Here is a 16,736-nt window from a genome sequence, read left to right on the forward strand (position 1 = left end):
AAGTTTAATTAGACTTCAAGTTCTTTGTTATGCTTCTACATCTGGAACATCTGGATTTCAGTGGTTTAGACAGAAAAGGACTTTAATTAGCGCTGCTAATGTTCAAAACTAAATAAGAATAAACACAAATGGCAATTCCTTGTTGAAAATTTGCAACAGATGTCTGGAAATCCAATTATTATTATTATTATTATTATTATTATTATTATTATTATTATTATTATTTTATTTTTTTGTTTGTTTGTTTGTTTGAGTCAACAATAAAAACATAAAAGAGTGGCGAAAATTAAGTGAAATCTTCATATAGGACCAAAAAGGGGAGAAAAAGATTTTAATCCTAAAAGACTAATTGAAAATATAAATTTGATCAAATTCCCAGCTCAATATATTTCCTCCTAATAAAATGTGCTTAACTCTAACCCCTAGAAAGGTCATTAGATTCTTCAATTATAATGTTTTTTTTCTGTTTGAACGAAATCTTCTTTTGTTATTTTGGGAAACGAGAATTAATTTAATTGATTAGTTTATTTTTTAATAAGAAAAATGAACTTTAAATTTTGATCTATTAAAACGTCTAAAACAACATGATTTTATGAGTTTCCACTAATATAAAAGGTAGAGCAAAAGATAAATAACACAAGAAGGATTAAAAGAAAGGTTTCGCTTGAAGCTCTAATCCAGATCTTCAAAAGTTGACTGATCTTAGAGAAACATAAACCCTTAAAATAATCTGCCAGTGGATTTAGTTTAAAAGTCTTGTTTTCCAACTCATCCAGATATTAAATGGACATCCTCCAAGGACAGATCATGGTACTGTGCTGCTTTCAGCTGCTTCATACCTTTTTCAGACTGATGATTCCCTCTCTTGTTTCTCTGTCTGTGGATATGGAGAACATGTTGGCGCCCTCTGAGTTAATGATGCTATACTTGATGTCTGCGTTGACTCCAAGGTCATCGTCGTTGGCTTTGATCTTCCCCACCGGCTTCCCGACTTCGGCTGATTCTGGGACGTACAGCTGGTAATTTTCTGTGGATGAACATTGACGTGGGACCATTTAGAATTCAATTCGAATTCAAAAATACTTTATTAATCCCAGAGGGAAATTCAATAGGCAGCATGAAATAGATTTCAACACAACTTCCTCAGCAGCAGATAGTTTTTGAATGTTTCTCTAAAAGGGCTTCGCTAAGCAGTTTAACTCTGTCACCATTTGTTCCTGAGGGAATGTCATTAAAAACGCTCTGCGGTGCTTCAATTGACATTAAATGCTAAACTTGGGTTGATTGCACTGCAGTGAAGCTTATCCAACTCTGAGGCAGACATCTATTTGGAAAATGTTGATTTTCTTTTTTGTAAAAGCTGCAGCACAAATGAAAAACTGTGAGCTGACAGGGATTAAACTTGATGAGGCTTTATCCATACTTAAATTTATCATTATAATGGAGAATATTCAGAGTGAAAAACAGGGTTTTGATGAATATACATATAATTTAGCTAATTAGGGAAGAATTGACCATGATATTAGACTACTGAGTCAAACAATAAGAATTATGAATCTTAATGAGGAGCGCTGACATTCTGACACTGATAGACGGTCGTATCATAAATCAATGTTTATGTAAAGAAATATGGCAAATGCTGAAATGCTTTTTAATAATTAAAACACTGAAACACATTGAGTGATAATGTACCTGTTTTTATTGTAAATCTGCCGCTTTGCCTTGATGAAAACACATTTCAGAACTCTCATAAATGCTTTTAAGGTTTCATAACAGCGTCAGACAAGGAGCAAGGACGGCTTCTTACAGCTCAAAGCCAACAATGTCTCAGAGTATGTGGTTGGGGCAGCAGTAGCTCAGGTGGTAGAGCGGGTTGCCTCATGATCGGAGGGTCATGGGCTCAATTCCAGCTCCTACCAGGGGTATTCTGCTGTTGTGTCCTTGGGCAAGACACTTCACCCAACTTGCCTGTGTTGGTGGTGGTCAGAGGGGCCGACGGCGCCAAATGGCAGCCTCGCCTCGGCTGTGACTACAAGGTAGCTTACCATCACTAGCAGTGCGTGAATGTGAGAGTGTGTGAAAGCGTCTTTGGGTGTCCTAAAAAGCGCTATATAAGTTTGATGGTTATTATTATTATTATCATTATTATTATTGGTTTGACAAACAGCTGAGGTAAGAGTTTAACCAAACCAGCCTACAGACAAGTTAACAGGGAAAAAGGCCATTTTCTCAATGTAAAACTCTGTCAGTGATTGGTGTTTATTTGTCTTTAGTGTTGACATAATAGCTCAAGAATTATGGGATGGATTTAAGTTAAACATTGTAATGACTGGATCTACATATGGTTAAAATCTGGAGGCAGTCCGATTCAAGATGGCCACTATTGCTAATCAACATTAGCAAACCCAAAAACGCCAACGATTGAGTCGAGTTTACCAGTGGCGTGTCCAGACCTTTAAAAATGAGGTTGCCCAGGTGGGCCAATTGTTTATGCATGAGTGTCACACTATTTCTTGTCTTGTTTATTTTTCTTTTTCTAAATTTTTTGCATTCAAGTGAATTTGTGAGTTCCACATCGTGCCATGGCCAATTTCTCTATATTCTTTTTCTTTGAGCTATTTTTGTAGAGGTGGTTAGCAAGCCACTTCTTGGTGCAATACTGCCACCAGTTAGGGTGGAGTGAGACTGGGATCCAGATGCTAAATACAGAAATGTTCTGTTAGTCGAGCTTAGAAAACAGTGTTACAGGCACATGCTGCCATCTACTGTTTTGGGGTTTATGACCCCAAACCTGTTGTGGACAATGTAAAGTCACCTTAAAAGGAACTCTGTGGGGTGGCCAATCAGATTCCAAGGGTGGCATGTGCTCCCCAAGGCCACTCCCTGGACATGCCCCTGGGGTTTACAGATATTGAGCTAAAATCTGGTTTAGTAGCAGCCGTGCCACATGTCTGGTTCAGAAAGTAACCAGAGGCAGTAACTTCTTTTGGAGTTAGTTCCAACTACACTTGGAAAGCACAAAGTCTAGTATTTACAGACTTTAAGCATGGTTTAGGTGTGATGGTGAATAAAAGTCACCCTGACGACATAGTTCAAGTACAAAACTCTGATTAAAACAACGCCATAAACTTATGGGGTATTTTTCTGTCTTCATGAACCATTGGAATGGATTTTTGTAGGTACATACTTTGTGGGAACTTGGGCGGGTTGTCGTTGACATCTGTCAGAGTGATGTTGATGGTGGTGGAGCCAGAGAGGCCTCCGACCTGGCCTGCCATGTCTTTGGCTTGGATAACGACTGTGTAGTGTTCTCTGGCTTCCCGGTCCATGTCTGCTAAGGCAGTCCTGATGATTCCTGCCAAATGAAAAGAAACAAAACAATTTACAACAAACTATTACTGGCATTATTTCATGAATATGTGCATTTATCCTAGTTATTGGTTAAAGGGAAATCATTTTGTTGAGGAAGGTGGTTGTGAATTGAAAGCTTTTAGTTTCTGGAAGAGAAGCGGTTCTGCCCCTTTTCTCCTCTCTATTCAAAACCCTTTCACTTCTAAACTACTTACACTATGCTACATCACATTTTCAGGGCTAAGTATGTCCTCTTCTTTATCTTTCATGCTCCTGGTTTTTCCTTGTCAAGGCCAAGCCTTCTGCTCTTTCTATTATGTATAAAATGACTATGCAACCTTGGATCACAGCAGAAGGCAGCAATCTAAGACACTCACTCTGTCACCCTTATTTCTACAGAAACACAGCAAACGCAGCCATGAACTCAACAATGTGACATATGACTGCATCTCTGCTCAGGAAAAAAAAACATATATACCAGCAGCATGTAAATAGATGCTGCACATATTGCAATGGAATTAGGCTTAGCTCTAGTATTTGACTCGATGTTGTGTGTTTTGTGGTCCGTGGTGTTTAGAGGTTAATTTTAGGTAAAGGCTTATCAAGTTTTACTGAAGCGTCTTTACGTTTGTAAAGCATAAATTGAAAGTGACCGAGCAAATTATTTATACCAAGTCGGTTTCCAGTCCAAGCAGCTTGAATTTCACCAAACCCCATTTAGAGTGTAATGGATGCAGCTTTTTATTTCCTCGGGTTCACATAAGAGGCAGCCATGTGCTATACAATAGGTCATTTTCCTCTCTGGTTGTCAGGACTCCATACAGACAGAAAGTAATCCTTTTGCCGCAGGCTGAATAATCATCAAAAGTGGGTCAAGGAGCCAGGCAGCCAGTGGTATTAAGATCCAGGGGATCGAAGGTTAGACATCATCTGTCACATAGAACATTGGCGGAGAACCAAGAGAGTGGGGGTAAACTTGGATTTAACAGGAAGGAATCTACAAAAACGGCACAGATGGAATATCGTTAACAAAAACTGAATAAAGCATTTCCCTCAGCATCAGATTATTTAGCAATCTTAGTGTAAGCTTTTAAAAATGTAAACATGCCAACGTGAGGCTGTTCCTATGAATGGACCTCACATAGACATCTACAGCAGGGTGAACGAGTCAGCTCATTGATTCATCCTCTTTTATCTTTGTCGACGCTAATGTTCCTGGAGTTTTTCCAATAAAAAGGACAAGTATGCTTAACGGTTTAAAAAATTAACTTTTCACTGCGGGATGTGACAATTTACTTTGTATTGTTCAAATTCTACCTGAAGGACTCACAGAAAACCTCTTGCTGTGTAATGTCAGATAAAAGTTAAAACACTTTTAAAAAAGGCTCATTAAACTCCATCCTGGCGGTTTGTTTTGTATTATGTACCAGTCTAATAGTGTCAACCACTTTCATGGTGTCGATCTGTGTGTATTACATCTGCTTGGAAAAAGAACAAAAGTTAAGTGGGACTGCAAGCGAGGCAGACTTCATTTCAAGGCATATCAAAGCAAATAAATTTACTCTGGCTCCCAGGTAGGCTCTCCTCTGCTACCATATTAAATGTCTTCGTAATGGCTCCATTTGCAGAGATAGAACTGTGAATTTCATTGTCCAACACTAGATTCACTTTATTTTTCAATTTAAGGATAGCATATTTGTGACTGTCCAAACTCGTGTTTTAAATGAACATTATCAATAAAATGTGGGTTGTACATAGGTGCAAAGTTAAAGTCCCATCAGTTGTCCCACACACAGGTGTGTGTGCAAAATGTGTTCTCCGCATTTGACCCATCCCCTTGGGGAGCGGTGAGCTGCAGACACAGCCGCGCTCAGGAACTATTTGGTGGTTTAACCCCCCCCCCCAATCCAACCCCTTAATGCTGAGTGTCAAGCAGGGAGGCTGCGTTCAAACTAAGTACCTTACCTTTGACAAGACTGTTTAGTACCTTCTCTGTATTTTAACTCATTCACTGCCAATGATGACTAAAGTCGTCATTTGCATTTTTTTACTATTTGGGCGTCGGAACGAGCCCCCGCGCTGAGAGAACAAACATCTCAGCTCTAAAGTCGATATTCATCTGCATACGTCACACATCACGTGGTCGGGAAGCAACACATCCATGTGTTAGGAGATCGTTTTGGGCCGCTGCTGTAAAAAAAAAGTGAGGCGCGAACCGGAAAAGCTTCTGCCGATCACGATTCAACAACGAATTATGAAAGAACGGATAACGCTCGAAATGCGCTGATTCTTCCTGATGTAAGAGGTGAGTCTCCACTTTGTTTTGGTAGTTTTGGTTGTTTTGGTTGTTTTGGTTGTTTTGGCGTCAACATCATCCTAGCGCACAACATTCTGTGACTCTTAAAAAAACAGTAAAAACGGTGAGAAACGCTGGCAGCGAATGAGTTAATCATGTATTTCAATCCAGTCAGATTTCTTCTCCTAGGCCTCTTCACATTGGTGAAAACACTGCTTTGCTTTCATTTGACCTGTAAGAAATGTTCTGGATTGCTGCAACTTTTTAAAAATCCCCTTCAACATAAAGTAAATCACTACTACGCTCTTCGAGCTTGCCAGATACATTTTCCAGCTATTTTCCACATCCTCTGCAGCCTCACTGTAATCTATCCCCAAGCAGCAACTTTCCATGTCAATCCCACCACCTAGTACTGGCTAAAAGTCGAATGAACACAAAAAGGACTGTAGAGGAAGGTAGTAAGGAGGGATGGATGGGATGAAGAGGTAGGGAAAGGATAAAGGCGACGGAAGCATGGACGTAATTTTGGGGGGGGACAGGGGGGACATGTCCCCCCCCACTTTTTCCAAAGTCAAGTTTTAACCCCTGCACTTTTTACCATCCAAAAACAATATTACACTATATTAAATTGACACTGGTTGAGCTCTAGGACCAAGCAGAAAACAACCATTTGTGTTGAAGCCCGTTTCCCATTAGAGCATACTGTAAAGACCCCCCCCCCCCGTCCCCCCCCCCCCCGTCCCCTCCACTTCTAAAGTGAAAATTACGTCCATGGACGGAAGGGTGGGGTCAAAAGAGGGTGAGCTGGTTATAAATAGCTGAGGTTAAGGCATGACCCTGCTCCCAACCTGAGTTAACTGAATAAATTCAATAAACAGGCCAATGAAAACTAAACCGAGTTAGAACAATGACAGAATAAATCACATGAAGCAGTCATAAAATCCCTAATTTATCATCTAATCTAACCAAATGTTTTTTATCGTAGTTTCCAGCTATTGTTCTTTGTGCTGATCTATATCACAGAGATCTAAGCAACTAATTCTGTCAGCGCAGCTAGGTCACGGCCACAACTCTAGCTCCCCTTTAATAACATATGTATGTAGTATTGTAGAGGAAACAGATACCATACCACACCAACTTAGTTTCTATAGCACAATTTAAGACACGGCGTGCGAGCTGACCAAAGAGCTGAACAGGCAAGATCAATTAAAACAAAAAAGAAAAAAAAAACAATAAGAAGATAAAACACAACAATAAAAACTATAAAACACGATACAATACGACATGAATCACTGTCTAAAAGCCAAGTCATAAAAGTCGTTTTTTAAACGAGATTTAAAAAGCAGGCAGAGAGGATGCCAGCCCAACTGTAATGGGCAATGAGTTCCAGAGCATGGGGGCAGCATGGACAAACGCACATTCACCTCATGATTTGTAGGACATCCGGGGAGTGCAAAGCAGTAGACGGTCAGCTGACCTCAACATACGAGTAGGTACACAGGGAGTCAGCAGGTCATACAGATCAGAGCTGTAGAAAGAGAGAGTTGCGACACTCCAATAGACTTCTATGGAAAGAATGGAATGCGGAAGTCACGTGGTTCATGTAGCTTCGATTAGTTCCAAACAGCCCCGCTGGTGCATTGACCGCAGTTCATTTTCGGTGTTTCGGAATGATTTTCTCCGGTAAGCTGATGAAATGTCATCATTTTGTTGCATTGTGAAGCGTTAGCTAACCGCTTCGTACCAAAATAAGCCAACGATGATATTTTATGTTGCCAGTTTCAGCTAGATAACCTTTAATGAGCTAATTGTGTGCAGCTTGTTGATTGTGAGCAGGAGGACGAGCTGCAGACGGGTTTATTTCAGTTTGTTTGATTCTGCGTTTTAAAAATATTCCCCACAGTTTGAAATAGGTTATAAACTTTTTACATTATTAGTTTAATTTGGGATTTTTTGTACAATACGTTGCTGGTTGCTGTATCAACACGAACGTGCATCAGAAATGGAAGCACAAATGGAGAGACCAATAATAAAGAAAATGTGATCGTGAAGACAAGTAATTATTTAATATTTTTCAGTTAATCCTTTCAGAATAAAAGCTGAACCATCATGACCCAGTTTTGGGTCTAGCTAGATGCCAACAAAACTGTCGTGATCCAGAAGTATCTCAAGACTGGTGGTTGGCTGCCGCGGCTGTTTCTACCGGCTTCGGCTCCATAAAGGTCAAGCTGGACCTCGACATTCCTGATCTAACGAGGACTTCCAAAAGGGTATGCAGGCCAACGGAATGGCGTCGAATGTGTTTATGAATCTCCTAACCAAAGCTTAGCGCGAAGACATCACCTTCACTTCCCACCAGAACTAATTGTTTCTTCGGATTTGCTGGTTCTGAGCAACATTCCACAGTACACCATTCTCTGTCTCAATTCACCTTAGTCACACCATACATTTAGTGTTTAAGTTAGTCTAGTTTAATTTGTTTAGTAATAAATCTTTAAACTTTTAAAATATGACTCTCTCTTCTGTTGTCTCTGAATTAATGCAAAGTTGTTACATAATCCCTGCAATAAAAAGTTCCAATCTTCTGGTTAAACAGTACCCACAGAACCATAAGGTTGATTTCATATTTACTATGGAATCTGATGTCTTATGGCTCATTAAATAACATGTAAATTAACTCATTACACTGGAGCAGAATTCTAGCTTTCAATAAACCACTTTAAAATGGATATTACTACTCAAGTTTAGGGCTTCTTGTAGGACTTAAAAGTTATTTAATACACTAATATTGGAGCAGTGTGTTGCATTACTACATCAACTTTATTTCTATAAAATATTATAGTAACGTATGTGGTCTAACTGTGTTCTACAGTGTGTTAGAACTGTCGTATTCCTGTAATGTAGAGCAGTCAAAGGGGTCTGTCTTCCTACAAATGCCCTGAAAAAAATAAATAGGCTACTTTGTGAAGGAGTTAGGGCATAATATATAACATAATATATAATATTATTCAATAATTACCAAAAATCGCCAGGGGAAATGTGACAATATTCAGTTTTTGTGATTTGTCCCACCATACGCCGTTCAAACTGACTTACGTTGCTGGGATGTTTGGAACTATTGAGAGCTCCATGAACCACATGACCGCGAGTCGGCGAGTTCAAAGCGTGTCGCAACTCTCTCTTTCTACAGCTCCGGTACAAATAAGGAAGAGCTAGGCGGTGTAGGGCTTTAAAAACAAACATCAATATCTTAAAACGTACACGAAATGTGATGGGGAGCCAGTGAAGATGTTTCAGGACTGGTGTAATATGGCTATGTCAACTTGTGTTTGTTAAAAACCTAGCGGCAGCATTTTGGACAACCTGCAACCGGTTCAGGGCAGAGACAGGAGTTCCAACTAATAATGCGTTAGCGTAGTCCAAGCGAGAGGTGACGAAAGCGTGGATGACTGATTCCAAGTGCTTCCACTTTAAAATCAGTCTTAAACGAGTTAGGTGGCGTATCTGATAAAAACAAGACCTCAACACTGAGTCATTGAGAGGTTGGCATCTTTTGTTTACCCCGAGGCTTATTACACACTGCTTGGGGCTTAAATCATCAAAAGTGGAATGAGAGCCAGAAGGATTGTAGGTATCTAAGACAATGTACTCAGTTTTGAATGATTCAACCCGAGGAAATTGGCCGCTAGCCAGCCCTTTACGTCTGCCAGGCATGCCGCAAGACGAGGGTCCACATTTCCATTTTTTAGTGCCACAAATATTTGACAATCATTAGCATAGATGTGGTAATTAAGACTGTGCCAATTTAGGATTTTGCCCAGTGGTAGGAGATATATAGAGAAAAGAAGAGAAGATGATGAACTAAAAATGATTTAAAAATTTGCATTCCAAGGAAAGGACTAAACCAAACTACACCAAACCAAAGTGCACAATAGTTAGAGGTTAGTGATAGACGGGGGCGCTACTGAGCATCTGACCCTCAGGAAACTGTTATTTTTAAACACAACTGGTTGGAAAGCTTTAAAATTTCAAAACGGTCCATCTGGTTGTCACTAGTGATGGGACGTGTGAACACAACGTTGATATCCATTATGATGACTTTCCTGTCAGGATGCAAGTCCAACAGCAGAGGTTACTACAACCTATGTAACTGATGCTTTGAGTTGGGAACCTCTCCGTCAAATAAAGGGCTGGAAAGACTCTGCTTCATGAAGCGCCTTTTGGCCATCGTTAGCTAGCGCTACTGGAGAGAACCAACACTAGCTGGCAACCGGGCAGCTGGGATCTGACAGACTTTTTAAACAGGGAGGAGTGATTAGTGGATAAAGGCATGCAGACTCGCTGAAGAAGTAAGAATCTTTGGGTCAGAATGACTGGAGAAGGGAAGAGAACCATGAGCAGATGAAAAATGGAGCAAAACTGAATCAAAACTGAAGAAAGGAAAATAACTAAAACGAAACAAAGAAAAGTGCGAGTACAACACGATGGCAACTCTGAAGAACACGGTGCCCCAGGAAGTTAATGGGTTCTAAAAAGAGAGAAGTCCACCTTCCTACTGAGAATTAAAAAAATATGTTCCACTAAACATGTCTGATAATCAAAACCTAAGTTAGCAAAGCGTTGCTTGGAGATGCCGGGTCTCAGCAGGTGTCTGCGGCTCGTCTTTGTTCCCAAAACTGATCAAACAACTTTCCTGTAATGATACAAGCTCTAAAACCTCTCCTGTAAATCTGTTATTATCTGTGCTCACAGATTTACTGAACACCAAGCGCAGGGAAACGAAAAGTGCCTGGCGAGTGGCCCACACCAAGACGGACGATGTGACCTTTCAAATTTCACATTACCGCCTTGCTCATAAAGCCGCATTGCCTCCTGAGCAATATTACAGAGTTCGCAGCCAACAAGCACACAGAAAGGTTGAGTTTGAGATCTTGACTTTTATCCACAAACAGTGAGGATGCAAGTCACATAAAACTATATATGAGCCAAGATCGAGTAACGTGTCACAACCTGAGCTGCATCCACTCTGGAATGAAAGTCCGACGCACGCTCCCAGGAGCAGGGGTAGCAGAGAGGCGTGTGAGTACGCTGACACAAAGATCGAACCTCTGAACTTCTTTCCTGGCCATCTCTGAGCTGTATTACCTCCGACTCTCTCGTCCAAATCTCTCCGGAGCTCGTCACTTGATTTAGAAAATAATTGAGAAAGAGCTGACTTCCGTGAACCTGGATCCATTTGACACAGAAAGGTGGTTAGCCTTTTCCTCAACCTCCTCAGTCTATTAGAGTTGATACCATCGCACTGTCCGCCTCTTTGTCTGGCTAGAAACTTCTAAAGGAGAACAATCTCCTCGGTGAACAAAAGGGATTATAGAAGATTACCAAAGAACTCTTCAGTCTCCAGTTTCAGGAATCTTGGTTTTTGGTCCATCTAATCCAGTGTTATCCCCGTACGTGTGCACTGTTACTGAATCTGACAAAAAAAAAGTCGATAAAAGCAGCTGCGGAATCAGAAAAACCTAATTATTTTACCACATCTTTAAACCTAACATTGTTATTCTTTTACATGTAACATCAAGTATTTTAAATAAATGAAATAGCGTCATAAATTATTGGAAAATGTTCTGTTTCCTTGATTTAACCAGAGTAAAGTCTTAATCTATCAGCTGTGGAAAAACATCTCGATCTGTGTCAGCTCCTTCAATAAACTCAAATACTCATAAATCCCAGATCAGCAGAGAAATTAGCCCATTTAGGATTCAACGGGGACAAGGAGCTTCTGTATTGTGAAATGTTTTTGCATGCGTGTGTGTGGAGGTGTACAGATGTGAAGTTCGGTTGAGGGGCGTTCGACCGTGAGCCTGGAGAGGAATAGCCTTGATGTCTCCACGGGTAAGTGACAGATGCACAGTATTGAAGCGGAAGACAGGAGTTATGGCCCAAGTGTAAAGAAAAAAGATAAACGCAGATGTACTTCTGCTGAGATACAGGGAGCTCCAACCAAATTTGCTGGCTTGCAGTTTTCAGATTTACAAACCATGTAATCAAGTAAATCCACCACAGTCAACACTCTTAACACAGTTTGCACTAAGCTTGCCACAACAGGGATGGTATATTTTCTCATGATGCGTTAGCATAATCAAAATCTGTCCGGAAATGATTTATTCTTATTTAGCAGAAAAGGTTTTCATGAATCTTCTCTGGTCTCTGTGCCCTAAAAGGAGGTTTTATGCATGTTTCTGTGTAATAGATATGGATGTTTACCATCTAACTCTCATTAGTGACAGCCTCTGATTGAATGGTTGATAAGCTAACTGCTAGTGTGCAGTTAGTCCAAATTGTGTTTCAATTTTAGTTTTGGTTCCAAACAATAACAAAAACAAAGTTATTGACAGGAAAAGCAACATTTGATCATGAACATTTGTTTTATCTTGTTCCAATTTGCAAGCATGCTTCTGCTATTTCTTTAAAGGTTCACTCGTTTAATCAATACATTTGCAGTGGTCGTTAGTAGGAATGAATGCCTTGCAGGCCTTACTCTGGGCACAAAAAGCCCAAAAACGCCCGGCTCAGCAGGGACAAGTCTGCCACATCAGAGGAGAGCTTACCGCGGCAGGAGTTTGAGTCTTATTTCCTGATATTTGGACATCTTTCTTTTGATTGGATAACAGCAACACGACTCTACCACTGAGTCAGTTTTCTCTGCAACGTTGATGTTTTATCTCCACAAATAACACAAGTCTGGAGGAGTTCTGTTCTGTGGTGGAGTTGCTAATGCTAACAGTTAGCTTCTACTAGTTGAGATGTTCTCTGCTGCTTCCTGGATTCTAAAACAACAGCCTTCCCCGTCATGAGTCAAGATGGGTGAGTCCATGAATAAGTGGCAGTGTGACGTAGATCTGTCAGGCTTTTCTAATGCTAGATTTTCACCGTCTGTTTTCTATCAGAAGCTATTGCAGGAGATAGGTGTAGGAGACTATTTTCATGTTCAGCCTGCATGAAAAACACTGAGTGACCAATCTTAAATAAAAAAATGGTTTTTAAATGAATAAAAAAACACAAGTGGTGTCTGACATATGTCTAAAACTCTTACATATGATTTAGTGTAACATCAAGCAAACGGTTATTATTGCATTTTGTTTCCAAGCGTCAGCACTTTTGATAAAACTCATTTTGTCCACATTTAGCCTTTCACAGAAACGTTCAGTGGTGTAAATGTATGTTAAATAAATGTATACAAAAGACAATGATATTTTTTGAAGATTTTAAAATGCAAACCATATATTTAGAGCGTTGTGCTCAGACTAGCCATTACCTCATCACACCTGAGGCACATAAACTCTATTTCTCTGAACTGAGGCTATTCAGGAAGCCACCTAAAACACGTAGGATAGATACAACTTCTATAGAAATGCTTCAAAATGCCCCGACTATCCTTGCATCATGACATGATACGTGTCTCTACAGATGAGCTCATTAAAGTGTGGATGTCCAGAATCACACAAACACTCAAACGGAGCGTTTCAGCCCCGCGGCTACAAATGTGCACCATTAAGTGGACACAAAAACAAAGCAAATCACTATAAGCACTCAAGTGTCTCTATGCTGGCTGGTAATCACTAACGGGAGAATATAAAACAACAGGAGCCTCGATAGCAAGCTGCTCACATGAAACCACAGCCAGCCTGACTAACAGATTAGCTGCACTTGTGAGCAGCAGGTGCAGCTGATTGTTGGAGCCTGATTAGAGCATGGGACCACAGCGCGGGTCCAATCAGTCATGCTGCTAGTGAAGCTGTGGTGCAAGTGAATGCACCAATCCAGAACAAGGGCTTGCACATGCTAATCTACATACACAAAAAGATCTAAAATCACACCCTGGTTGACTTTTTTGAGCCAAAATGTGGTCGGGGCAGCAGTAGCTCAACAGGTTGAACGGGTTGTCCAGTAATCGGAAGGTTGCAGGTTCGATCCCGGCTCCGGACAGAGAATTCTGCTGTTGTGTCTTTGGGCAAGACACTTAACCCACCTTGCCTGCTGGTGGTGGTCGGAGGGACCGGTGGCGCCTGTGCTTGGCAGCCTCACCTCTGTCAGTGCGCTCCAGGGCAGCTGTGGCTACACCGTAGCTCATCACCATCAGAGTGTGAATGGATGAATGATACACTGTAGTGTAAAGCGATTTGGAGTCCTTACTCTGAGAGGCGCTGTACAAGTGTGGGTAATTTATCATTTAAATGTGCAAGTGAGTGATTTTATTTATTTTTTGGTTCATTTTCGCTGAAGAAGGATGAACATTTTCTTAGCATGAAAAGCTAAGCTAACTTTTGGGTAGCTGTGCCACAGATGGGACCCGCCCCTAATTGCAAGAATGGTAATTCAGTTCTTGGCTTGCAACACTTTAAAGCATCAGTGTGGTAGACGCTGACTGCCCAGCTGTTTGTGCTGGTAGGTCAGTGTCTCGTATGATGGCTCGATACCTTTCAGATGAATGTTCGTGTGTGAGTCTGTGAGAAAGCAGTCAAAAAAGGGTAAAGTGTGCTTTTAACATCTGATTCTTTCACATTTACCTGCTGTGGATGTAGATTTGAACTAAACTGACACAAAAGTGACATTATAACAAGTGCACATTTTTCAAAGTGTCACATCATTTTATTAAACCGACTCAAAGTGTGTAAAAGGTGACTCATAACTTCCAATAATAGCCTCAGATCCTGTTAAAGTTGAATTTCTCAGAAGGGCCTTGAAGCCATGTGTTGATGCTGAAACTCAAGTTGATCTTGTTTTTAAGAGACTTTCAGTGTAGAAGGCCAAGTCCGAGCCAAACACGTCATTTGGATAAATTTAGTTTGGAAGATTTGATTCACTAAATAAAGCAGATATTAGGATTTTCTGGCCCGACGTTTCTGTTTATGTTAACGCTTTTGACCGACTTCTGTCTCATCTCCATCTGGTCTATCAAATATCGACAGAAACAGTCTGTTGAAAATAGGAAAATTATATTTCTCTTCATCTTGAACTCGTTCACTGCCATTGATGACTAAAGTCATCATTGGCATTTTTTTACTGTGTGGGCGTCGGACGAGGCCGCGCGCCGTGAGAACAAACATCTCAGCTCTGAAGCCGATCTTCGTCCGCATACGTCACACGTCACGTGATCAGGAAGCAGAACATCCATGTGTTAGGAGATCATTTTGGGCCGCTGCTGTAAAAAAAGTGAGGCGCGAACTGGAAAAGCTTCTGCCGATCACAATTCAACAACAAATTATGAAAGAACGGATAACGCTCGAAACGCGCGGATTCTTCCTCATGTAAGAGGTGAGTCTCCGCTTTGTTTTGGTTGTTTTGGCGTTGACATCATGCTAGCGGGCAACGTTCTGTCACGCTTAGAAAAACAGTAAAAACTGTGAGAAACGCTGGCAGTGAATGGCTTTACCTATCAGGAAATGGCCGGCACTGAATGAGTTCATATAAATGAAATAAATTAAGTTTCATAATATGCTTTATATTAATTTCTAGAACACTGCAAAATAATTTCTTGTGCATGTTTAGATTATTGAAAGAATGTTTTTGAGCTGCAGGAAAAACAAAAGTTAATATCTGTGAGGTTCAAATCTACTCGAACAGCACAGAGTTTTATGAAACCTTTTTTATTGTGTAGAGTTTTTAATAAGTCAATTTGACACCTTCTGAATTATATATATTTTGGTGTTTTGTTACTTTTACTCATACTAATTCCAACAAGAGGCACCAAAATAATCATGAAAGAAAATTGATTTTTCCTTTATCCTGCATTTGCATTTTGGCCTAGTCTCCTTATTTTATTAAGTTAATGACTTTTAGTTCATCTAAATGCGTCTTTCTAATCGAAATCATCAGCAGTTTCTCCCTCAAAGCTTTACTCATCAGCATCATTAATATCTAACAAACTGATCAACACAAATTGTGGAAAGTAATCTGTATCGACAGTCAGAGTAGTGGAATTACTCCTTATTATGTGTTTAATCACATTATATCTAAATGTCAATGACAAACACTGATCACCTGCAACATTTAAAGCTACTTTAACCATCTGTCCCATGCCTCTGCATCGGTTCTGACCCATCGAGTCGTGGATTTCTCAGGTCCTCTAAAGGTGTCCTGGTGACATCAGATAGATTAAGTCATGTGATTTAGGAGGAGGCCCTCATTTTTCCATGGTAGCGACCAGACTAGGGATGAAATGGTAGGAAAATGTTGCAGAATTATTGTGAGATATGAGAGGTGATAAAAAACAAATATAGTGCTAGTCATCCCTATTGGGTTTCATTGCATTTGGGACCAAAAACGGGAACGATGCTGTAAACAAACGCAACATTTTATGAAAATACGAACCCGAGGAAATTTAGAAAAAGGTTAATCTTTCCATCCTTTAACCACCTCCTTCTGCTGCTCTCCACACTAAATTTGATACTAAGTGTGTTTCCATCTCTGAACAAAGGCCATCACAGACTTTTAAAACAAAACAGAACTTTTCCCTTCTCAGTATCAGGGACAGTTTCAAATTCTACACCACTGACGCATTTTAAGTGCAATTTGCAACATTTCAAAAGGTTTGATCATGGAGTTGTTAACGTAGTAATATCCTATTTTTTTATTACCATCAGTCTCTTTGAGTTGCATATGCATGCTGCACATAAAACCTTCCTTCAGCCCAATTTCCTGAATCAGCTGCAGAACAGAAACAGATGGGGAAATGATTAGTTGATTTTTTACATCACAGTGGAAATGAGTATTCATGCTCCCACCCACGTTAGCTTGCATCTCTGCTAGCAGAAACTAACCATTAGCATTAACCACTTCACAACAAGGCGGAACATGCATGGGCTTGTGTTATTTGTGGAGATAAAACATCAATCATTCTTTACCCAAGAAACAAGAGTGAATGGAAGCAGCAGAAGAGTTGTATTTCTGTTAACCTATCAATAGCTAAACGTTTGCTTATCATGAATATTGATGAGTAAAACTCCTAATCTGTCATTTTCTGCCTCACCACTCCTCTACTTCTACACCCTAAAACACAGAAAACGGCTCACAAGACATTCATTCATAC

General features: G+C 40.2%; 1 protein-coding gene across 1 annotated transcript in view; it reads right to left on the reverse strand.

The window, feature by feature from the left end:
• Positions 1 to 16,736, reverse strand: part of LOC107383081 (cadherin-18) — a 164,207-nt gene that overhangs the window by 69,374 nt on the left and 78,097 nt on the right. The window contains exons 5-6 of the mRNA XM_070553262.1: positions 3,188 to 3,355; positions 840 to 1,027 (exon numbers count right to left, since the gene is read on the reverse strand). Coding sequence (XP_070409363.1) covers positions 840 to 1,027; positions 3,188 to 3,355 — 356 coding nt within the window. The remainder of the gene's footprint in view (positions 1 to 839; positions 1,028 to 3,187; positions 3,356 to 16,736) is intronic.

The sequence above is a fragment of the Nothobranchius furzeri genome, chromosome 7 (genome assembly GCF_043380555.1).
Source record: "Nothobranchius furzeri strain GRZ-AD chromosome 7, NfurGRZ-RIMD1, whole genome shotgun sequence".
Taxonomy (NCBI): Eukaryota; Metazoa; Chordata; class Actinopteri; order Cyprinodontiformes; family Nothobranchiidae; genus Nothobranchius; species Nothobranchius furzeri.